This window comes from Muscardinus avellanarius, assembly GCF_963383645.1.
Source record: "Muscardinus avellanarius genome assembly, chromosome: 1".
Lineage (NCBI taxonomy): Eukaryota > Metazoa > Chordata > Mammalia > Rodentia > Gliridae > Muscardinus > Muscardinus avellanarius.
In genome coordinates, this window is record NC_137786.1 from 14,984,619 (window position 1) to 15,009,676 (window position 25,058).

The window sequence follows — 25,058 nt, forward strand, 5'->3', positions numbered from 1 at the left end:
TGGCCGGGCGTGGTGGCGCACGCTTGTCATCCCCGCGCTTGGGAGGCAGAAACAGGAGGATCGCGCAGGTTCGAAGCCAGCCCCGCGCGCTGGCTTAGGAGACCCTGTTTCCAAATAAAAATGTAAAAATAGGTCTGGGAGTGTAGCCCGGAGGTAGAAGGGCTTCCAGGAACCCCAGTACCACCAAAAAATTAATAATAATAAAAAATAAAAAAATAAAATCACTAATATGTTAATATGTCTGTGTTACTGATACTGATCACAAATCACTAATACGTCTTCTCTCCACACCATCACTTACAAATAAAGCTATATATTTTGTGGGATTCATCATTCAAGGTTAGGATTCTGAGTGGAGGGGAAAATCTATGAGTCCTTATTCATTTTTACGGGAGGAAAAAAATACTAAGTCTAGGGCCAAGAAGGGAAAGAAAGGCTTTTGAGAACACATGATTAATAGCACTCAACAGATTGTGCAAGCCAGGCGTGGTAGCGCACGCTTGTAATCCCCGCGCTGGGGAGGCAGAGACAGGAGGATCGCGCGGGTTCGAAGCCAGCCGCGCGCGCTGGCTTAGGAGACCCTGTTTCCAAATAAAAATGTAAAAATAGGTCTGTGAGTGTAGCCCGGAGGTAGAAGGGCTTCCAGGAACCCCAGTACCACCAAAAAAATTAAAAAAAAAAAAAAGATTGTGCAGCGGTGGAAAGACACCAGCATGATGGGGGCATGAAGAGCAGGTTCTTAGGAGTCTTGGATGCAGGCCATCAGCCGGGTTGTACACAAAGCAGCGCAGCCGCCCGTCACTGACTGAGATTCCTTTGTGCGCTTCCTCCTCGCCCTTCTTTTTCTCCACTGATTCTCCTGCATATCTCTTAAGTCCCTATTTTTTTTCCTTCCCACTACTTCACTAAGATATATCATCCACGCACACAGGTGCCACAGCGTAAGCTTTAATTGCTTTCTTCTTGCAGTTGGAGCAATACTCATGTTTTTGCCCTGCGCAGATGTGCAAGTGCCGACACCACTTGGGAGCCCGAGGCTCCGTTCAGCAGTCGCTGAGTGATGCTTAGCCCCTGACCACTGACAGATGGCCTGCCTCTCGCCCGCCCCCTAGTGGCGCTAGCTCACACTGCGGGCCACCCTCACGCTAAAGACTCAAGGGAAACCCCAAAGAAGCCTTGAAATATTTCTAAAATACAGGTCAGAGCCCAAGTAGTGTTGCAGATTTTACACAACCTTTCAAACACACGGTGTTGTCACTGCGGAAGCCGTTCACTGTGCGTTAGGCATTTGCCTTGTTCCTTTCAGGGGTCTCTGGAGTGTCACACGGTAAGCCCCAGCCGGGCATGGTGGGGCACCCTTGTAATGCCAGTACTTGGGAGGCTGAGGCAAGAGGATCACAGGTTTGCAGCCAGCCTCAGCTCCTTAGTGAGGCCCTCTGAAACTTAGTGAGACCCTGTTTCAAAATAAAGAATAAAAAATAGGGCTGGGGATGTAGCTCAGAGGTAGAATGCCCCTGGGTTCTATCCCCAGTATCACAAAACAAAAAAGAAAAAAAGAAAAAAACTCATAGAAATCATGGAAAGTCCGACTAAGAAAACAAACAAACAAACAAACAAACAAAACACCCAAGTTCAATGAAAGCAGACTGGATCTGTGTGTTCTACTATGCCCATGTCCTGGAACACTAGACAACAGCAAAAATAAATGAACTACATATACAGCAACATGATTAATCCTGTCGGGTGTGTGTGTGTGTTACTCAGCATTAATTTCAGAGATGTTCTACCACTGAACTACTCTCCCCCATGCCCCATTTCTTTATTTTTATTTTGAAACAGGGTCTCACCAAGTTGCTGAGGGCCTCACTACATTACTGAGGTTGGCCTTGAACCTGTGATCCTCCTGTCTCAGCCTCCCATGAGCTGGGATTACCATTGTGCACCGACACACCCAGCTCATGATTAATCTTTTAAAAAACATTTGGAGTAAGACATTAGTTCTAAAAAAAAACTACATAAATATGGAGCCCTTCTTATAGACCTCAAAACTAAGAGTTTTAATTCAGAATAAGGATATATGACTTAAACTTAAGAATATATACCAAATATAATTTTAATATTTCTTAGTGTAGATACAGATTTCTTTTAAGGGAAGGAAGGAGGATTCAAGGTCCTCTCACCTCCAGCAGCAGGACGGGAACGGGCCAGAAAGCATCTCTCCTGGCTGGAGGATGGGTTCGTACACACTCGCTTTATGGCAAGATTGTGCAATTTATGTGCGTGTTACACATATTCCTCGGTAGATCTAATGTGATCATTTATCTTTAACTAGGAGATGCATGTAGGCAGCCAGCCAGACAGACAGACAGACAAACTGGCTGACTGCCAGGAACGAGGGCTTGAGACACAAATATGGCGTCCCCGCAGGCTCGTTCTTATCTGGACTGTGCAAAGACTACAGTTTGGAGCACAAGGCTGGGGTTCTTAGCCTGATGGTAGAGAGTCTCCAGATACGGACTTGAAGCCTTCTTGGGGATCCCTAGATCATGAAAATATCTTCCAAGGCCCTAGAACCCCGTCCCGGAGGCTCGACTGTGAGCCTGCCTCTGAGCCTCCCTGAGGAAGAATTAAAGAACTCTGGTCCTGCTCCTGACCTTGGAGACCGTGGGACTGCGAAGCCTGGGCTGGTCGTGCCCACCGGCGCTGACCTGCCTTATCTGCCCCGGGAGCTTCTCTGGGCTTGGGCTGTGATCTTTGTTTCCGATGGCCGGGCTGTGCTGGTCGCCCTCCACATGAAACGCACTGTCTCTGGGCAGCAAAGCAGCTCAGGAACCGGAGCCCTGGGGCACTGTGCGAACGGAATCCCGGCGCTGCTGCCAGCTCCGTCTGGTGTCCCCTCCCCGCGGCCACCTGGCTGCTGGGACACCCCCCTTCCTCTGAGAATCTTTTGTCTCCCTTCTTGATAAAGACGTGTTTGTTAACGGGGACAATAATGTCACCAAAAAATTCAAAAAAATTCAAAACACTTAAAAATATCCTCGCGTAGACATAACCACATTTATGTACCAACTTATAATTTAACAGTGTGTGTCCCTCACTGTCCTACTTTCAATCTAGATTTTAGAAATGAGCAATAACGGGTGAATTCCCTTATCCCTAAATATCCTTCCACAACATGGTCTCTACTGACTCTGTAATATCCCATTTTTTTCTGGTGCACAACAACAGCAACAACAAATCCTATGGGTGTAAATCCACAATCACCCTCACACACAGCCCCTGCCTCAGGACCTTTGTGCCTGCTGTTCCTCCTGTCTGGAAGCTTCCATCCAGACACAATTCTCTCAAATCTTTGCTCAAAGATCTTGAGTCCCCGGCTTTCTGCCTGTGTCTTGACTTGATCGATTTGTTTTAATTTAATGAGAATATGTTGCTTGCAAAGAAATATGCAACCGAGCACAAAACTGGAAAAGTACCAGCCCTGTGAATGCAACGAGTGCGCAGGCAGGCTCGTACCTCCTGCTCACTTTCTTTCTAAGGCCCCGGGAAGTGTAACCGTTGCTGAGGTAAGAACACCAGCTTCTAGAGGGTTCTTCCCCGCGTGTGCATTCCAGGCACATATCGCTTCGGTTGGATGGTCTCCCGGGGGAAAGCGTTGGCCTTAGATGTCTCACCAGAAACGTTTTCCTAACACTCATAAGCCGGGCGCCATGATGCGTGCCCGTCATCCCAGTAGTAGGGAGGCTGAGACAGGAGGATTCCAGGCTCGTGGTCAGCCTCAACAACTTAGGGAGCTCTGTTTCAAAATAAGAAAGTTTTATAAAGGGCGAGGGGCATAACTTACAGGTAGATTGCCCCTGGGTTCATCCTCCAGTACAAAATAAACAAATAAACAAACAAATGAATATATGCATACATAAATAACCAATAAAGAAAAACTTGTGAATGATTCTTACGTAGGTGTACCACTGAAGACAAAATAATTAGGACCCTCCTCCCCCAAAGTATTTCTCACCACAACAGCTTTCAAACCGAGTCCTGTGTTTTGTATTTGCCTTGCGCGGGTCTATCTCTTTTCAAAGTGCAACCTGAAAGATCAGATTCACCCCAGCCGACTGGGCTCTGGGTGGAGAAGTCCTCCGAGAGGCTTCTGGGTCAAACCCCAGCCCCGCTGCTTGGGCCGTGCTGGGAGCCCATGAATGGGTCCCTTCTTTTGTTCGGGAGAGAAGAAAAGGGCTTTGAGTCTCCATTGTGTAAGATATGACTGCAGAATTGTGCTCAGTTATTATTTTTAAAAGAGGAATAAAAGGCCCATTTGAAATTTTCTTTTGATAGGGAAAAGTGGTGCTCAGCCCCTGGCCTGGCCATCTTCAAAGATCTGCCCTGCCGAGAGGATCTCCTTACGCAAACGCCCAGCTATTCTGAAGTTCTGTGACTATTAATTATCTTTCACATAATCTAATCGAATACTCCCTTCACCACAAGATCTCCTTCTTTTTTTTTGGTGGTGGTGGTGGTTCTGGGGTGCCTGGAAGCCCTTCTCTACCTCCAGGCTACACTCCCAGACCTATTTTATATTTTTTATTTGGAAACAGGGTCTCCTAAGCCAGCATGGCTGGCTTCAACCTGCGCGATCCTCCTGTCTCCGCCTCCCAAGCACGGGGATGACAAGCCTGGGCCACCACGCCCGGTAGAGATTTCCTTTCAAAACTCCTCTGGGTGTAGTGGTGTATGCTTGTATCCCCATTACTTGGGAGGCTAAGCTAGAATGATCACAGGTTTGTAACCAGCCTCAGTTACTTAGTGAGGCTCTCCTCAACTTAGTAAGACTCTGTTTCAAAATAAAGCACAAAACAGAGGACCAGGGTATAGCTAGGAGGTAGAATGCCCCTGGGTTCAATCCCCAGTACCACCGAAATAAATTAAAAATAAACAAATTAAATAAAACTTGTAGAGGTGTAACTCCATGTCTATAGTTCACTGAGCAGACTACTATTTTAACCCAGAGTTCTCATATAGTATGCCTCTTTAGCAAAGTATAATCGTTATTTGTGCAAGGTCTAAGTAAGTTACAATATGTGAGTTACAAGGGAACTTTAAGACACATTATTTTTTTTAATTTATTATTATTATTATTATTATTATTATTATTATTATTATTTTTGGTGGTACTGGGGTTCCTGGAAGCCCTTCTACCTCCGGGCTACACTCCCAGACCTATTTTTACATTTTCATTTGGAAACAGGGTCTCCTAAGTCAGCGCGCGCGGCTGGCTTCGAACCTGCGCGATCCTCCTGTCTCTGCCTCCCAAGCGCGGGGATTACAAGTGTGCGCCACCACGCCCGGCAAAGACACATTAGAAAAGATTAAAATTGAAAAATTCTAGAGGTTTCAGCACATGAGAAGCCAGTATTCTGGTTATACCTATCAGAGAAAGAGAGCAGACCTATTAGGCCATCAGCTCTGTGCCTGGGCATTCAGACCAGCCATCCTGCCTCCACGATTTCAATAGGCACAATGAGTCATAAATATAAAAAACACAGAGCACTTACGTTCCATTTCTCAGAGAAGACGATTTAGTGAACACGAGATGACTTTTCATTTTTAATGGCAGCATAATGATATCCTCAGGACTTATTGTCTTGGATATCTCTGACTCCCTGTTCCCACTTGTCCCGGCCTAAGAGCTGGGTGAATGCAAGGATGTGAGTTTTATAACCACTGATTCTCAGGGCTCCTCTCCCTGCCCTTCAAAATGTGCCAGCACCAGACGCTGCGCCTGGAAGTTATCCTGTAGCCCACAGAACAAAAGGCTCTTCTTTCCAAAAGTGCCTGAGGAGGCCGCGCAGGGGCCCCTCTTGCTGATCCCTGCTGACTCTAGAAAGAGCCACCCCTTCATTCCAAGGGTCTGCTCAAGGTGGGGCATCAGGTGCACCCCAGCTGGTGCACCCCACTTTTTGCAGACCTCTTGCTGCTAGAAGCATCTAGATGCCTGCAATGTCTGTCAGAAAAGCCCAGAACTTCCAACCATAATTTTCAAATTCCAAACTTCTATTAATGTGGAAAAAAATATCTTCTGTAAGTTGGTACTGAACAACGATCTAAGTCTTATAATGAGAAGAATTAACCTCTTAATCTGTGTTGCAATGAACAAAGAACTAGGTAAAGAAGTCGTGAATGAGTGTTAGATGCTAATAAAGTTATTTCTTTCTAACTTAGACATACCTAGAAAACCCTGGCTACACTGAGGCACAGTTACGATGTTTAAAGAAGACAGGCGCACAGAAAAAGGATAATGTGCTCAAGTTCCCGTTTGTGAACAGGTTTTATTCAATCAACTCTTGTGGTTTCAGGCATAAAAAAAAATCTAGCTGGACATGGTGGTGCATGCTTGTAATCCCAGCAATTGGGAGGCTGAGACAGGAGGATCGCCAGCCTCAACTACTTAGTAAGGCTCTCAGCAACTTAGTGAGACTCTGTTTCCAAATAAAGTAAAAAATAGGTCTGGGAGTATAGCCTGGAGGTAGAAAAGCCCCCAGGTTCCACCCCGGTACTCCCCCCACCCCCCATACACACACACATACACACAAAAAAAAATCTAGTAGGGTATTCTGTTTTTCTTTTTCTTTTCTTTTCTTTTCTTTTTTTTTTTTACCTCCAGGCTACACTCCCAGACCTATTTTTATACTTTTTTATTTGGAAACAGGGTCTCTTAAGCCAACGCACGCAGTGGCTTTGAACCTGCACGATCCTCCTGTCTCCGCCTCCCAAGCACGGGGATTATAAGCATGCGCCACCACGCCCGGCTTAGTAGGGCATTCTGTACTAGGTTTCAATTTAAGTACTAGAAATAATAAAAGATATTGGTTTGGTTCAGCTGACAGTTGCTCTATATAAACCCTGTTCACAGGTTGTAGAGTTTGTACTTTTTTTTTTTGGTGGTGGTACTGGGGTTCCTGGAAACCCTTCTACCTCTGGCTACACTCCCAGACCTATTTTTTTATATATATATTTTATTTGGAAACAGGGTCTCTTAAGCCAGCGCACGCAGTGGCTTCAAACCTGCACGATCCTCCTGTCTCTGCCTCCCAAGCACGGGGATTACAAGCGTGCGCCACCACGCCCGGCTTTGTACTTTTTTTTTTTAATGCAGCAGTAGGCATTGAACCCAGCCAGGGGCTTTCTACCTCTGAGGTGTACCTCTAGCTCCCCTTTTTATAAATTCTTTATTTTGAAACAGAGTCTCACTAAGTTGTGAAGAGCCTCACTAAGTAGCTGTGGCTGGCTACGAACCTGCGATCCTCCTGTCTTGGCCTCCAAGTACTGGGATTACAAGCGTGTACCACCACACCCGGCTGAGTTTGTACTTATTAGCAAACAGGTTAAGCATGAGCTTTCTTAGGACACACCCATTGAGGGCTTCGCTTTGATAGGTTCGAATTTTCCAGCTACACATAATGACTTGTAAATGACATCCAATTAAAACAACCCAAGTTTTATTACTGGTGATGCCACAAGATGTCAGGCCCTGACGTATTAGTTCAGCATAAAACTTGGGAGCTTAATGAATACTCTGTAAATGTCCAGAGAAACTTCACAGGTACCAAAGTGAGTATGTGGTCATCTTTGTGCCACATTCTCAATATTTAAAGCTTAGTAAAATCAAAATTTCCCAAAGAGTATAGAACATTCTTGAACGGAAAAGCCAGGCACAGTGGTACATAACCTATAATCCTAGTACCTGGGAGGCACAGACAGGAGGATCGCAGGTTCAAAGCCAACTTCAGCAACGCAGTGAGATCTTGAATAACTTAGCAAGACTTTCAAAACAAAAATTAGTCAGCCATGGTGGTGCATGCCTCTAATCCCAGGAGGCTGAGAAAGGAGGGTCAAAAGTTCAAAACCAGCAACTGAGCGAGGTCTTCAACAACTTAGAGAGACTGTTTCCAAACAAAAAATAAAATGGGTAGGGTTAGGAATGTAGTTCGAAGGTAGAATGCCTCTGGGTTCAATCCCCAGCACCACGGGGAAAAAAAATAATTAATTTTAAAATATAAGGGCTGGGGACGTAGCTCAGAGGTAGAATGCCTGTGGGTTCAATAATCCCTAGCAATCAAGAAAGAAAGGGAGGGAAGAAAGGGAGGGAAGAAATGTAAGTAGATCAGGACTGTAGAGAGGAGTGGGGTGTGTGTGTGTGTGTGTGTGTGTGTGTGTGTGTGTGTGTGTGTGTGTGTTTTACTGGGGATTGAACCTAGGAGCATTCTGCTTCTAAACTACACCTCAGCCCTATTTTTTAATTTTTATTTTAAAACAAGGTCTCACTAGGTTGATAACAGTATCTCTACTTGCTGAGACTGTCCTCAAACCTAGATCCTCGTGTCTTAGCCTCCCAAGTACTGCGATTCAGGCACGCACCACCACGCCCAGCAAGGAGTTCCTTTACATGATTCAAAAGTTTGCCCAGTGCCACGAGGAGTGGCGTGGTCTCCTCTGCCCACCTTTTTTTTTTTTTTTTTTTTTTTTTGGTGGTACTGGGGGTGGAACCCAGCCAGAGGCTTTCTACCTCCAGGCTACACTCCCAGACCTTTTTATTTTAATATTTTTTATTTGGAAACAGGGTCTCACTAAGTTGCTGAGAGCCTCACTAAGAAGCTGAGACTGGCTTCGAACCTGTGCGATCCTCCTGTCTCAGCCTCCCAAGCGCGGGGATTACAAGCGTGCGCCACCACGCCCGGCTCCTCTGCCCACCTTTCTAACAGAGAAGTCAATGCAATCGATGCTCCTCGAGTGCTTCTTTGGTGCATGTAAACCTCATGGAGGGACGTCTGACGCATTGGAGATCTAGCACACACTGAACACTGATCTTGCACCACGCTGGAGAGAGAAAACCAAGCCCTGCTGTCTGACCTGAAAAAACCCAGCTGCTGACCACAGGGCAGTGGGGGTGACATCCAGCCGCCGCCAGGAGAGGGTGCACAGGGCTCGGCACCATGAACATGCACAGACCCTGAGCCACGCGCCCCCAGGAGCAAAACCACGGCCCCCTCTGTCTCCAAAGATCTGCAGGTCAGCCGAAGTATTTTTCCCTGAAAGTGTCTGGTTTTGTTCTTTAGTTTTCACAGTTAAAAGCATAAGCGCTACCCAGTGCCAGGTGCTAAGAATCATCGTATCCAACATATCAAGTCATCAGCAAAGATATTCAAGGCATAAACAGGCTAATTTCACACCTCCACGGTGACGAGTAGCACTTCATGCTGGGAACTGCAGCGGGCAGATACAGACAAGTAATTCTTTCTGGTGTAAACTAGATCACTTTGAGAATCACTGACCAGAAGAACACATGAAAAGATAATTATATGAAAGGGATGCACAGGCTCCTCAAATTGTGCACACGTAGACATTTAAGCCTGGGCAGGACATCTGAGATGACTCCATCCTACCTCCCATTAAGCAGACAGGGAAACAGAGGATGAGGGAGGAGTGAACTTGGCTGGTTACCAGCCTCAGGCCTGGGCCCAGGAGGAACGGCAGTCACCCCTAGACCTGCATCGAGGAGCGGTGGAAGGAAGGAAAACCTTCCTACCAGCTCCTGTCGTTACAGTGCCCTCTCTGGGGCACACGAGCACTTCTCCTAAGAAGTGAAACATTATAAATCTAACAAAAGCCATAATGTAAGGAGCTACTCACTCTGTGACCAAAGTGTGAGTTCCTTGGTCCTCCTGTGCTCTATAAGACCTTCTCAAAATCATCATCAAACACCCAGTTTCTGGTTTATTTGTTTTTGTTTTTGTTTTGTGGTTCTGGGAGTTGAATCTAGGGTGTTCTAAAACCAAGCTAAACTCCCAAGTCTATTTTTATTTATTTATTTATTATTTATTTATTTTTTAGAAAAAGGGTCGTACTAGGCTGATGAGAGTCTCACTACATTGCTGAGTCTGTCCTCGAACCTGTGTGTCCCTGAGCTGCCTGGCTTCTAGTCTTATCAGCTACAGACAGGCGGGGCTGCCCTGGGTAATTGTGTTCAGTTCTCTGTGCCTGTGTATTTTCCCACTCCTCAGGTGAAAAAAAAAAACAAGGGTTACTCTCTAATTGTAGTTGGGGAGATTTGGTCAAGGGAGGTAGCGCAGTTTCAAAATATTAAAAAAAAAAAGAAAAGAAAACGTTTGTGTTCTTTGACACAGAGTTCTTTCAGATTTGCTGATACTTGGTTTGATCCAAGCGTCATTCCTTGTTGCAGCTTAAATATGTCCCTCCAGGCTCATGTGTTGGAGTCACAGCGTTGGTAGCTGGACCCTCTCTGGAGAATCCAAGATGCCAGGGCTGCCCCCTTGTGAATGGAGGAACGCTCGTTATAAAAGGGCCCAACGCTGTGCGTTCCATCTCTCCCTCACCATCTCTGTGTATGACACAGCGAGATGACCCTCACCAGGTGCGGCTGCTTGGTCTTGGGTTTCCAGCTCAGAACTGTAGGAGAGAAATCTGTGTTCTCTATAAATTGCCCATCTCAGGCATTCTGTGAGGGCAGCACAACAGGAACTGTGGCATCTCCTCTTCTTGCTGGAGTCCATGCCACCCACTGCCCTTCGGAGCCCACCTACAACTTGCCTGTGGGAATTTCCGCTGTGAGCTTTCTTGTAGTTCTAAAGTCGTGTTAGCCAAGCATGTTGGGTGGCACACACCTGTAATCCCAGCACTTGGGAGGTTGAGACAGGAGAATCACGGGTTTGAGTACAGCCTCAGCAACGCAGTGAGTCTCTCAGCAACCTAGCGAGACCATGTTTCCAAACAAATCTCAAAAAGGGCGAGAGAGAGAGGAGAGAGAGAGGAGAGAGAGAGAGAGAGAGAGAGAGAGAGAGAGAGAGAGAGAGAGAGAAACACCGAGACACTGAGACACCTATAATCATAGTACCTGGAAGGCTGAGACAGGAGGACCATAGGTTTAACATCAGAGCCTGGTAACTCGGCAAGACCCCATTTCAAAATAAAATAAGGCTGTTGGTGTAGCTCAGAGGTAGAACACCCCTGGAATGGACACCTACTATCCACCTCAAAAAAAGAAATAAATCCTGATGACAGCATGTACGCTTAATACAAAGTGATGAGGACAGCCTCGTACCTCCATGCTCCTCCTCCCCGAACACAAAACCTCAGTGTAACCATGAAGACAACATCAGATGCATTTCACGAGGGGGCAACCCACCCTGGGCCTGAGCAGTAATCCTCAAAACTGTCAAGGTTGACAGAAACAAGGAAAGTCAGGATGATGCTGCAGCCAAGAGGAGCCAAGGAGACAGGACGACTGAAGGCACTGTACACCAATGTCGTGTTCAGAGTTGCTAAGGAGATCTGACGGAGCGTGGACTTCAGCAACAGGAACCCATAACAACCCTGTCTCCTCCAAAAATGAAGCCTTGCGGACCAACCAACACAAGATGCTCCTAACAGCAAACATGGTGCAGGAAGGGGAATGTTTTCCATAGGATTTTTCACATTAATTATTGTGCCTTCCATTTTATGCATTCAGTTAATGATGTCTCTGTATGTGTGCCTGTGTGTGAGTGTGTGTGTGTGTGTGTGTGTGTGTGTGTGCACATGTGGCATACATATGTAGTACTTCCAAGCTATACCCTCAGCCCTTTTTCTTTTTTGTTTAGGAACATGGTCTCACTAAGTTGCTGAGGCTGGTCTTAAACCAATTATTCTCCTGTCTCAGTTTCCCAAGTACTGGGATTAGAGGTGTGAGCCTATAATTATAGGTGTGCACCTGGCTCATGGTGTCCACTTTGATACAAGTCAAATACCCAAACCATCCTTCTTAAGTACTACAAATATATTTTTAAGACAAAATGTATTTTTTTTTTATTTTTGGTGCCGAAACCCGGGAATGAACCAAAAATGTATTCTTTAAAAAGCCATTATCAATAAAAAAAAAACTAAATCCATCTTACTGAAATATTAATTCTCGAGGTTTTTCCACTTTCCTACTTCCTGCAGGCAGCTGGGGGAGTGAGCTGTATCCCTGTCACCTGCTCCGACTCCTTCTCTTCCACCTGGAATAGCACCTTCCCCACAGGGCGGGTGATGCCAGGTGAGTAACAGGGAGTGGACGGTCGCCTCCAGCGGGGCTGAGTCCAGACCCGGTCAGTGTGTCCACATCCCACCCCTAACAGCGGCGGAGCCTCCTCGTCCTCTCCCCACACCCCAAAGTCCTCGGAGCCTCCAGCATGGCTAGGCCTGCAGGGACATTCCAGCAGAGCTCCACAACCCTGTCTCCTCCAAAATGAAGCCTGAGAACAAATCCCAAACCCAATCCCTACCTCCCTTCTCTTCCAGATCCTCTCTTCACAGTTCTTACACATTTGCGTTGCTCAACATTTTAGAAGGATGTGAACCATTTCTGAGAATGAATGCCAATTTGATCCCGGTTCTCGGTTCTGATGTATTTTTTCGTTATTTTCCCACCCTTGCAAATCACCCCTCAGCCACTAGAACGCCCCCTGGTGGCTGCCCGCGTCCCGCCCTGTCCCTCGGCCACACCATCGCCATCGAGAGAGAGCGCCTACCTTTCACTGAGGCTTCTCCACAACTGAGCACCTGCAACGGGAGAAGCAGAAAGATACACTTAGCAGGCAGCGTTCTCCCGCCATCGCCCAACTTTAAACACCCCACGCTGCCTTCTAAACAGTCTTATGTTTCATCTTCCCTAGAAGCTGCTTCAAACTTTTTGGAGTTAGATAATTCACAAAGACAAATCAAGTCAAGTATCGTGGCATGCATCTGTAATCCCAGGACTTGGGGAGGTGAGACAGGAGGATTAAAGGTTTGAGGCCAGTTTCAGTAACTTAGTGAGACCGTCGGCAATTTAGTGAGACTCTGTTTCAAAAAAAAATTGGGGGGCAGTACCGGGGATTGAACCCAGGGGCATACTACCTCCAAGCTACAACTCCAGCCCCATTTTTTATTCCTACTAATAGAGTCTCACTGAGTTACAAGGGCCTCTCACTAAGTAGCTGAGGCTGGCCGAGAACACAGATCCTCCTGTCTCAGCCTCCCAAATACTGGGATTACAAGCATACGCCACCACGCTCGACTCTTTCAAAATTATAAAAATAAAAAATAAAATAAAGGGCTGGGGATCTAGTTCAGAGGTAGAATGTCCCTGGGTTCAATTTCCAGTACCAAAAAAAAAAAAAACCAAAAAACTACAACTCCAAAACACAAATCAACAACACAACGCAACCCAGAGAACTGGGAACACTAGCAAGGTCTTAGCTACTACTGAAATTTGGATACGTGAACCCGCAGGACATCGACTCTCCTTGATACTTGACATTTCTCTGCCGCCTCAGGAGCCAAAGGGGGAGAAAGGAGAAACTGGTGTGGGGTGTGTGTGTGTGTGTGCATGCATGCACACGTATGTGTACTTGCTTATCTTATTAAGACAGTCTGAATGGCAAGGACTGCATCTCTGTGGACACTGAGCACCGGAGTGGGGACGGAATGGACAGATGGAGGAGTCCAGGCAAGGCGGGGGCGAGGGACCGTGCAAAGAATGGGCTGAGCGGGTGCAAGAAGGTGGCATCAAGGGATGGGGGAGAGTGTGCCAAGGGAGAGGTTGCAAACGCCCCCAGGCAGCCTGGGGCACAATACGGCCCCTGCCGAGCCCTCCCCTCACAGAGCAGTAGCCAAGAAGATCATAGCTCCAGGTAGAGGTGTCTAGACGGAAGAGGAGCAAACGCAATGGGGAGAAGTAAAAGGTGGTCAAGGCCACGCAGAGGGATGCAGGGACAATTTTCCACACCACAGGAGAATTCCCCAGCACCAGGGGAAGATGGGGTAATGTAGGAACACATGTGTTCGCAGCACACTCTAGTGCGAGGGAGAAAGGTCCGCACAGCCAGTGGCTGCTCACACCTAGAAATAGAGTGGGTTCCATGGGTTTCACAAAGACTAACTCATGAGAAGGTGGCTCTGTTTTTTTGTTTTTTCTTTTTTCGCATCTATTTCATATCAAGTATCTAGGATGGTAATGAAAATAAAAATTGGGAATAATTATGTATAATAATAGTTATGTATTTCTATTTTTTTTTTGTATTGTGGATGGAACCCAGGAGCATTGTACCTCTAATCTAGACCCCTAGCCCTTTTTATTTTTATTTTTGCAGTACTGGGAATGAAGGCATTTTACCTCCAAACTTTACCTCCAGCCCTATTTTTTATTCTTTATTTTGAAACAGGGTCTCGCTGAGTTGCAAAGACTGTCTTCAAACCACGATCCTTTCTCAGCCTCCCAAATGCTGGGATTACAAATGTGCACTACCATGCCCGGCTTTAATGTTTATTTTAAAACAGGGTCTCAGCTAAGTTGCTAAGGCTGGCCTCAAGCCTGGGATCCTCCTGTCTCAGCCTCCCAAGCACTAGGATTACAGGTATGCGCTACCATACCCGGCTCAATCTGTATAATTCATATGCACCAAAAGAAAAATGTCAACAGTGGTGACCAGGGCCAGGGCCTGGCAAAAAGGCAAGAGAGAGAGGTATTATTCAGTGCATACAGAGTTTCAGACACCAGAAAAAGTTCAAGATCTCCAATACAAAGACTTGCATCCAATAGTTGGGGGAGGGAAACAACTTCATAATGATCAAAGGCTGGTGTCCTCAGCCACAAAGGTAGGGAACAGGGGCATTTCAGAGGGGACGGAAGAGGGCAGAAGTGCTGAGCTGCCGGCTGCTGGCTCCCTCCCTCCCCGCCGCTGTGGTTACTGCCAAGGTGTGTAAGAAGAGCGGCTCAGCAAGGTGTGTAATAAGAGTGACCTCAGCATGGTGCCTCTGGCCGGGACTGGGGCTGATTCCCGCCCGGCCTCCCCGGGGCCAGCGCATCACCGCAGGGCGCTGGGCTGAAAGGCCTCGGCCTCCGGCTCTGGACAAGTATCCAGGAGGCTCCATGGGGTCTTTGTCCTAAAGAGCCTCCTACTTCCAGGGGTACGAAGCGGGCACCATGTGTGTCCAGGCTGCGGAGGTCTGGGAAGCCCGGTAATGAATCTGTTTTCCTCTTTCTTCTTCTGTGCATAATAAAGCTGCCTTCACAGCGATGTCAGCCAGTGAGAGCCCCGAGGGACTGACTGGCCCACAAAGGCCCGCCTCCCGGGCAGCGTGAGGGCTGGGACCGGGAGGCCGCAGGTCCGCATCCCCCGTGGGAGCCGGTGCCCCCCATGGGCCTGGCACAGGCCCACCCGTGAGAACGCGCTCACTGTGTCTTCCTGCCTCTGGGTCAGCAGGACATGGACACTGGCACTGTGCCCACACATGCCTACAATTCCATTTGACCCTCAGTCAGCCCCAAAGTGTGAAGATGGCTTCCCCCATCCACACGACGTAGGGTTCAGATGGTACCCTAGGCTGAGTAATACTTCTGAAGATAACCATCTTAGTGCTTGGAATCCATGAATGTTACTTCAGAAGGCGTGTGTGTGTGTGTGTGTGTGTGTGTGTGTGTGTGTTACTAGAAATTGAACCCAGGAGAGTTCTCCCTCTGAGATATATCCCCCCCCTTTTTTTGTGGTACTGGGGATGGAACCCTTCTACCTCTGGGCTACACTCCCAGACCTATTTTATATTTTTTACTTGGAAACAGGGTCTCTTAAGCCAGAGAGGCTGGCTTCAAACCTGCGTGATCCTCCTGTCTGCGCCTCCCAAACGCGGGGATTACAAGCGTGCGCCACCACGCCCGCCATCCCCAGCCCTTTTTATTTCTGGTTTGGAAACAGGGTTTTGCAAGTTTGCTGAGACTCTAGCTACACTGCGGAGACCAGCCTTGAACCTACGATCCCCCATGGGAGCCAATGCCCCCCATGGGCCTGGCACGGGCCCACCCATGAGAACACGCCCACCGTGTCTTCAGTTTCAGCCTTCCAAATAGAGGGTACGGGCATGCAACACCAGGCCCCACTTGGAAAAAGGGTGTTGTAGATGCCATTGGGTAAGTCAGGTGGAGTGAGGATATTATTATCCTGGATTATTCTGGTGGACTCAAGGTAATCGCCAGTGTCCTCTGGTGTGGACACTGTGTGGGGAGGTTTGACCGAGGCAGAAGAGAGGGGACAGGACCACGAAGGCAGAGTACAGAGATGTGGCCGCAAACCACGGGATGCGGGCACCCACCGGAAGCTGGAAGAGGCCAGGCATGGACCCTTCACTACAGCCTCCTGGGGGATGTGGCCCTCCCACCCCTTGACCTTGACCAGGGAAACTGACTTAGGCTAATGCCCCCCAGAACTGTGAGAGAAGAAAGTTCCATTGATTTGAGCCATGGGATTTGTGGTCATTGGTTGTAACAGCTGTGAGTAACTAATACAGTCTATTAAGTGGCTTCTCCCCAGCTAGGAAATGGAATGAACTTGCTTAAGAATTTGACTCTGGAACCCCAGCATCATAGCAAATGCCTGGAATCCCAGTGCTCTGGGAGGCTGAGACAGGAGGATTGCAGGTTCTAAGCCAGCCTCAGCCACTTAGTGAGGCTCCCAGCAGCTTAGTGAGACCTTGTTTCCAAAAAAATAAAATAAAATAAAATAGAACTGGGGATGTAGCTCAGTGGTAGAATACCCCTGGGTTCAACTCCTAGCAACACAATAAATTAGATTATTTAGGCTGGTGTTCTTTCAACTCTAAAACCTTTTTTTTTTTGGGGGGGAGGGGTTAGTGGGAATTGGAACTGGAGGAATTCTATCTTCCATTCTACACACCCAGCCCTATTTTGTTCAAGGTTTAAAGAGAACTTTCATTGCAATATTTTTTTAATTTTTTTTGTTTGTTTGTTTTGCGGGTCTGGGGATAGAACCAGGGGCATTCAACCTCCGAGCTACACCCCCTGCCCTATTTTTTATTCTTTATTTTGAAACCAGGTCTCACTGAGTCGCAAAGGGCCTCACTAAGTAGCTGAGGCTGTCCGCGAACTGTAATCCCCCGGTCTCAGCCTCCCAAATTTGGGATTACAAGCGTGACCACCACGCCCGGCTTTTAATTTTTTTATTGGCACATTGTAGTTGTACACCTTGATGGAGTATTAGGTGGCTCAGAGTCTCACTACTTGCTGAGACTGTCCTCAAACCTGTGATCCTCCTGTCTCAGTCTCCCAAGCACTGGGATTACAAATATGCACCACCTTAATTTTTAAAGGGCTGACTTTGCAATGTATAGGCTTCTTGACATTTGTGAATGGATTTGTCCGCATGTGTGTGACTGTCAAGACAGTAAATCACACTGGAAGCTGAAGGCCTTCGTAGGGCCATGTATTCAAGTTCAAAGACTTCCAGAGGGTCCTTGCCTCTCTTGGCCCCTCACACAGAGGTCAGGACTTTCCACTCATCCTTGGTCTCCCATGTGTCTGTAGTTTATGACCTGTACCCAGATGAGGGCCAAATTTAATACACAACCAAAGGCACTGAGATGCTCTGCTTCCTTGGTGGTCCATTCACTCTACCAAGCTAATAAGACTGCAGAAAACACTATCTTCTCTTAACTTCTAGGATTTCCTGCAGGGAGGTCCAAGAGGGTAACATGTCATGAATTCTTTTTTCTCTCTTTTTTCTTTTTTTTTTTTTTGGTGGTACTGGGGTTCCTGGAAACCCTTCTACTTCCGGGCTACACCTCCAGACCTATTTTTATACTTTTTTATTTGGAAACAGGGTCTCTTATGCCAGCACGGCTTGCTTCGAACCTGCGCGATCCTCCTGTCTCCGCCTCCCAAGCGTGGGGATTACAAGCGTGTGCCATCACGCCCGGCAACATGTCATGAATTCTATTTGGCAAAAGATAGCTGCCCCTCCTTGGTGAATTCGGAATGAGAGTGGAAACTCTGGTCACTGTAGATAGCCTGACGGGGCCTGTGTGGAGCCCCAAGGCAGGAGGTGCTGGCATGAGGCAGCCTGGGTGCAGCTGTGGTAAAGACAGAAATCACAGCAAAGACCTGCTAGGGCTGAAAGCAAGCGAGGGAAGATGGGTCTGTTCTCAGATTAGAAAGGGGTGGTGGAGACGGAGGGAGAGAAGAAAGCAGTGAACAGGAAACAATCTAAATATGGATTCGTGAATTGTGTTAACAGAGTAATGCATTTCCATATTCCAATAGTATTAGCACAGAGGAATGACAAACCCAGACATACTAAGGTAAAATGACCTTCCCCAAAACTGTTTATACAGTGACTTCGTTTAAAACTAGAAAATAAGCCGGGTGTGGTGGCCCACGCTTGTAATCCCGGTACTTGGGAGGCTGAGACGGGAGGAACGTAGGTTCAAAGCCAGCCTCAGCAACTTGGCGAAGCTCTCAGCAACCTAGTGAGACCCTGTTTCCAAATAGGGAATAAAATTGGGTTGGGGGTGTAGCTCGGGGGTGGGATGCTCCTGGGTTCAATCCCCAGTACCCAACAAATAAACAAACAATCTGGGAAGACTTAAACTGTATTTAAGGTAAACCCATAGAATATCATAATAGCAATCCCATAACACTGTATATTCTTGGTCTTGAGTTGCTGTTACAGAGAGATGGTGCTCGCTGCAAAATGGACCTGAATGTTCCCAACAGGATGAGAAATCTGGGCAGTTCTCACATCAGTCCACAGGACCTCAACCACAGCTATCTCTCCATTTCGGGTACCAGGTAAAATTAAATGACGCATTACAGCTTCCTCTTGGCTATCTCTGGTCAAATCTCTCTAATTATATTTAGCTTCATGGGGCTTAGTTATTTTTAAGAGAGATTTATGTCCATTGAAAAATGTAGCTCAAAGGACACCTAAAGCAATGTTTTTAAATAATTCAAGTTCTAAGCCGGGCGTTGTGGCGCACACTTGTAATCCCAGCATTTGGGAGGCTAAGACAGGAGGATCGCACTTTGAAGAAAGCCTCAGCTACTTAGTGAGGCCCTCTGCAACTCAGTGAGACCCCATTTCAAAATAAAAAATTAAAAAAATATAGGGCTGGGGATATAGTTAGGAAGAATGCCCCGGGGTTCCATTCCCAATACTGCAAATAATAATAATTATTATTATAATTATTATTATTATTATTATTATTATTATTATTATTATTCAAGTTCTCCTTTTAAACTTAATGTTCAGCAGGGCGTGGTGGCACATGCTTGTAATCCCAGCTCTTGGGAGGCTGAGACAGGAGGATCGCACAGATTCAAAGCCAGCCTCAGCTACGTAGTGAGGCTCTCAGCAACTTAGTGAGACCCCTTTTCCAAATAAAATATAAAATAGGTCTGGGAGTAGAGCCTGGAGGCAGAAAAGCCCCTGGTTTCCACCCCCAGCACCAAAATATAATAAAAAAAATAAACTTAACATTTAAAAGTAAGTCATTTTCCTTATCATTTACTCATTTAAAAATTTTTGCCAAACTGTCATTTGTTTTTAAAACCTAAATTAATTGTATTTTTTTCCCACTGAGGCAGAAAAAAATCTTTATTTAAGCTAGTCCATTTTCCAGTAGCCCGGCTTCATTATGTGGGATGTGAAAGATATTTAACTGCTATGCTTACTGCCTACAAAAATAACAACACGGTATTTAAAATAGCCTTAAAGCCAAGAGAACAACCACCACACATGGACCATTTTCCCAGTAGCAGTAACTGAATAAACCAATTAAATAAAAACATGATACTGAAAAATGTAAAATAAATACTGATATGATCATTTAGCCCCTGTTCAAAGGACGAATTGGTTAACAGGCACACACAAGGATTAGAAATTCAGAGCTAAGAAAAGTAAACGCCATAAAAACTAAACCCGAGTGTCCTCACCTCTCGTTCTAGACAAAACCATCTCCTTTATGATTTGCATAATAACGCGCCCAAGTATCATGACGGAAATCAGATGATATACTCTCCACGGAGTCAACGCGACGAACCTGCAAGAGAAAAGCAGACCCACGGTTAAAATGTGAATACGTTCATCTTCCTTTTTTAAAGTTAGGTTTACTTCCTGCCACAGAAACAAACAGACAAAAACTCAGGCAAGAATGGTTTCACAAAGTTGGGCGTGGTGGCGCACGCTTGTAATCCCAGCATTCGGGAGGCCGAGACCGGAGGATCGCGGTTCACGGACAGCCTCAGCTACGGAGTGAGGCCCTCTGCAACTTAGTGAGACCCTGTTTCAAAATAAAGAAAAAAAATAAGGCAGGGGGTGTAGCTCAGAAGTCGAATGCCCCTGGGTTCCATCCCCAGACCTGCCAAAAAAAAAAAAAAAAATGGTTTCATAAACTGGGCATGGTGGTGCACGCTTGTAATGGTTTCATAAGCTGGGCGTGGTGGCACACGCTTGTAATCCCAGCATATGGGAGGCTGAGATTGGAGGATCGTGGTTCAGGGACAGCCTCAGCTACTTAGCGAGGCCCTTAACACCTCAGTGAGACCCTGTTTCATAAAAAAATAAAAAGACTAAAAAATAGGGCTGGAGGTATAGCTCAGAGATAGATTGCCCCTGGGTTCAACCCTCATCATCCCCACTAAAAAACAGCATTAAGGGTCCACTAGTTAACTCTTTTTATTTTGTCCACTGGCTCCTTACTCTTTGGAAAAAAATAAACTAAAAATCTTTCCCATGAACAGCACAGAAACCACGCAGAACTGTTTGGGGTTAGGCTTACAAAGGAAAGAGATGACAGAAGCCACAGGTAGCTTCGAGCCTTCATTTGAGACTGGAAGTGGAAACTCCGGTTTTGCACGAGTTAATTGGCCAACCTGCCAATTAATGTTAATGCTGGTGTAATCAGAACTCACAGAAATAGTAATCTAACAAATGTTTAATAGTGGTGGCAAGAAATGTAGAAATAAATATAATATAAAAATAATAAAAATATAATAATAAAAGAAATAAATATAATTAGAGGGAGAAATAAAGGCCACATATATACTCTTGTTAGCTTTTCCTTTGCTGGGGAAAAAATACTTGTGCAAAAAAATTAAGGAGGAAAGATTGACTTGGAAACATAGTTTCAGAGGTTCCCATCCACGGTGGGCTGACTTCAAGGCTTTGAGCCTGAGGCGAAGTAGAACATCCTGGCAGAAGGGCATGGCAGGGGAAAGCTGCTCCACTCTCGGCAGGGAGAAAGCAGAGAGAGGAGAAGGGGCTGCTGATGAGACACAGTCCCCAAGGGCTTGCTTCTTCCCACTGGGCTCTACTTCCTACAATCATCACCAACTCCCCAATCACTCAAGTGAAAAGATAATCAATCCCTCGAGGGATTAACCCCCTGAAGAGGTGGGAACCCTCCTGATCCATCACTTCCTCAAAGCCCCCTCTGAACACTCCTGGGTTGGAAACAAGCCTTCAACACCCAAGCCCCTGGAGGATGGTCCAGAGCCAAGACGATAACAGCCTTCATCACACATGGGAGGAGGGAAACAAAGTCCACAACAAAACACATCAAGGAAGGGAGAAAGTTCCAAAACGGGGAGGAGTTAATACAAGTGGTGCTTGAGCTGGGTTCCACACCGCACACCTAAAATCCTAGTACTTGGGAGGCTGAGACGGGAGGATTAGAGGTTCGAGGACAGCCTCAGCAATATAGCAAGGGTCTCAGCAACCTAGTGAAACCCTGTTTCAAAACGAAAGAATAAGGAGGAAGGGGGATGGAATGGGGCGGGAACTGGGTAAGGGCTAATTTGGTGATGGGTACATGTATGCCTCCACCATCTTGTACCCCATTAAGACATATGACTATAATGCACCAATAAAAAAATTTTAAAAAATAACAAGGGCTGGAGGTACAGCTCAGAAGTAGAATGCCCCTGGGTCCAATACAAAAAAAAAAAAAGTGCATGAACTTGACCTAGGGAAGCTAAAATTCAGAGTAAGACTAGAGCTGGCGAAGGTTGTGGCTTTCTGAGTCGTCTGGGGTGGCCTCGGCAGGAAGAGGGGCAAAAGGCAAGGGTTGGAAACGCGCAGAGAAAGACCGAGGGGGAGGCAGGGTAGAGGCTGGAAGGCTCTTGGTATCCTCTGGGTGTCTGGCCTTCCTGCTCTGGGCTATGGAGAGAAAGGGGAAGGTAGACAGACACAGGAGAATGGGATGATGGGATGACAAGGTGGGGTGGGTGAAGTACAGAGTCCAGGCCCCCTCCCTCAGGGCCAGGCAGTGTGTTTGGTGAGAAGCGACTCCATATGGCAGTCTGGGAGAAGCCTTAGGTTAAGCCCTCCACTCGGCAGGGGGCAACCCAACGTCTAGCCTGGTTCTAAGGCTAAGTGTATCTGTAACCTAAGCCAACAAAATGAAGTCATCTTCTTAAATCATGGTCTACAACTGCTACCAGGCTGTCTACCTGAGAGGCTGGTTAAAACACAGATACTCAGGCCCCTCCCAAATCCTCTGAAATGGCTGCCTTAATTACTAGTATTTGAGCCGGGTGTGGTGGCGCACGCTTGTAATCCCAGCATTCAGGAGGCTGAGACAGGAGGATCACGGTTTGTGGCCAGCCTCAGCTACTTAGTGAGGCCCTTTGCAACTCAGTGAGACCCTGTTTCAAAATAAAGAATAAAAAATAGGGCTGGGGGTGTAGCTCAGAGGTAGAATTCCCCTGGGTTCCATTGCCAATATCACAAAAAATAAAAATACTAGTAATTGTACCCAACAAATATTTATTTATAAAATGCCTACACTGCCAGGCGTGGTAGCGCACGCTTGTAATCCCCGCACTCGGGAGGCGGAGACAGGAGGATCGCACAGGTTCGAAGCCAGCCGCGCTGTCTTTAGAGACCCTGTTTCCAAACATAAAAAAGTATAAAATAGGTCTGGGAGTATAGCCCGGAGGTCGAAGGGCTTCCAGGAACCCCAGAACCACCCAAAACAAACAAACAAACAAACAAATGCCTACACTGGACCCCACAGCTACCAAATGGGAAGAAATAGTAAACAAAGAATATGGATAGAAGGAGCGAACACAAAAAGTGGCTCCTAATAATAACAGCCATGTCATTAGCAACTATAAATTATCCTCTCTTAGCCGGGCAGAGTGGCGCACGCTTGTAATCCCAGCGTCTGGGAGGCTGAGACAGGAGGATCGCACGGGCTCGAAGCCAGCCTCAGCTGCTGAGTGAGACTGCGGCCCTGTTTCCAAATAAAGTATAAAATAGGTCTGGGAGAACAGCCCGGAAGTAGAAGTCTCTGGGTTCCCACCTCAGTGCCACAAAAATAAAATAAAATAAAATAAATAATCCTCCCTTAAAGGGCCACCATTTTCCTGTTTTATTTAGCCCACAGGTTGGTTTTAACCCACGTCGTGTCTGGTGTCTGGTTTTTTTTGGAACCCGCCTCTTTCTGTCATTTACAATTCCTTCTTGCGCTGATCCTACGCCAGGCTCTCCGTTTCCGCCACATCATTATGAGGATGTAGTGCTAAATATTTTGACAGAGATCCACTAGAAAAAATGTATTTGCACGGAAAACATAAATAAAACCAAAGTCTCAAGAAATTATATTATCCTTACAATTTGCAATGCCTTTCGGTATTTTCCCTTCAATTTTCTTCCGTGTTTAAACGTTGACCGTGGCTCACTGACCCGGGGCCCCCAAAGGAGGCATGGCCAAGAGTCTGGCTCACAGGGCATCAGAAAAAATCTGCAAGCGTTAGGCTGGTGTGTGCCAACAGAACGGGCTTCTTTGTAGAGTCAGGCAAAGCCCTAGGAGAGACAGAAGTTCCCTCAAGCTTAAAGGTCTTCAGAGCGAGCCAGAAATCCATTTACGTATCTTTCCAACAACAAAGAAATGCAAGACCAACCGACGTAGTGAGAGCCATTATTCTCTTCGTGGAAGTTCCAAACTTCCAGGAATAAAAAAAAGTAGTTAACCACAGGACTTCGACCCACAGACCCGGCTGCCAGACCTAACTGGAGGGCATTGCCATAGCAACCCCAAAGAGCGCTCCGGGCATCCCCTCGCGTCCTGGGCGGCCGTCCAGCTGGCATCTCGGCCAGGGGTCTTGTTGGCTACTGCCAATCCCCAGGCGGCAGGGAAGGCAACCCAACAATTGCTCAGGGAAATGACGCCAAAACTGCTCAGAACTGCCTCGTTGTTTTCTTGGTAAGTTAGCATCTCTTAGCTCTAAGAATGAAGTATAGAAATGCTTGAGAAGTCTTTTTGGGGGGTGAGGGGGATGCCAGGGATTGAACCCAGGAGACTTATTTTTTTATTTTGAAACGGGGTCTCATTAAGCTGTGGAGGGCCTCGCTAAGTTGCTGAGGCTGACCTCGAACTGCAATCCTCCTGTCTCAGCCTCCCTAGTGCTGGGATTGTAAGCGTGCACCACCACCGTGCCTGGCTAGAAATAAATCTTTAGGATGAATACTTTGTATTCAGAAAAATCTGTACTTGGTATTTCCGTTATACATACTCTTCAAGATGATTCTTCTCATGGTTCTACAATAAAGTACAGCGATGAGTAATTTATATTTGCGACTTGTAATTAAAACTTAAAATTACTTATGAGTGGTGTGTGTGTGTGTGTGTGTGTGTGTGTGTGTGTGTGTGTGTGTTACTGGATATTGAACCCTGGGGAGTTGTACCTCCAAGCTATAACCTCAAACCTATCTTTTTTTGTGTGTGTGTGTGATACTAGGAATTGAACCCAGGAGCATTCTACCTCTGAGCTACACCCTTAGTCCTATTTTATTTTTTATTTGAAATAGGCTCTTACTACGTTACAGAGGGCTTCTCTAAATTGCTGGGGCTGGCCACGAACCTGCGGTCCTCCCGTCTCAGCCTTCCAAGTACCGGAATTACAGGTCTGCACCACCACACCTGGCTTAAAGTTGGTAGATTTTGATGTGTTATGTAGATCTGTTTTGGTGTTATGTAGATCCACTGCCAGCTTTTATTTTTAAATTCTTGAAATTTTCTGTGGAAGAAACAGACTCATTTATCCAATTAAGACTGCCAGATTCCGGGAACGGCTCACTGTATTCTCGTGGTTTTGTTTGGTATTTTTCGGTAGTTTCTGTGCGGCCTGTAAGTCAGCAGTTGGGTCTGGACGCCTGAACAGATTGAATTTCTTTTCTTCTTTTTCCTGTAAA

At 46.5% G+C, this 25,058-nt stretch overlaps 1 protein-coding gene across 1 annotated transcript in view; it reads right to left on the reverse strand.

The window, feature by feature from the left end:
* RETREG1 (reticulophagy regulator 1) overlaps nucleotides 1-25,058 on the reverse strand; it is a gene marked incomplete at its 5' end in the record, with an annotated part of 172,667 nt that overhangs the window by 94,328 nt on the left and 53,281 nt on the right. Inside the window, 2 exons of the mRNA XM_080703491.1 lie at nucleotides 12,564-12,594; nucleotides 19,796-19,902. Coding sequence (XP_080559617.1) covers nucleotides 12,564-12,594; nucleotides 19,796-19,902 — 138 coding nt within the window. The remainder of the gene's footprint in view (nucleotides 1-12,563; nucleotides 12,595-19,795; nucleotides 19,903-25,058) is intronic.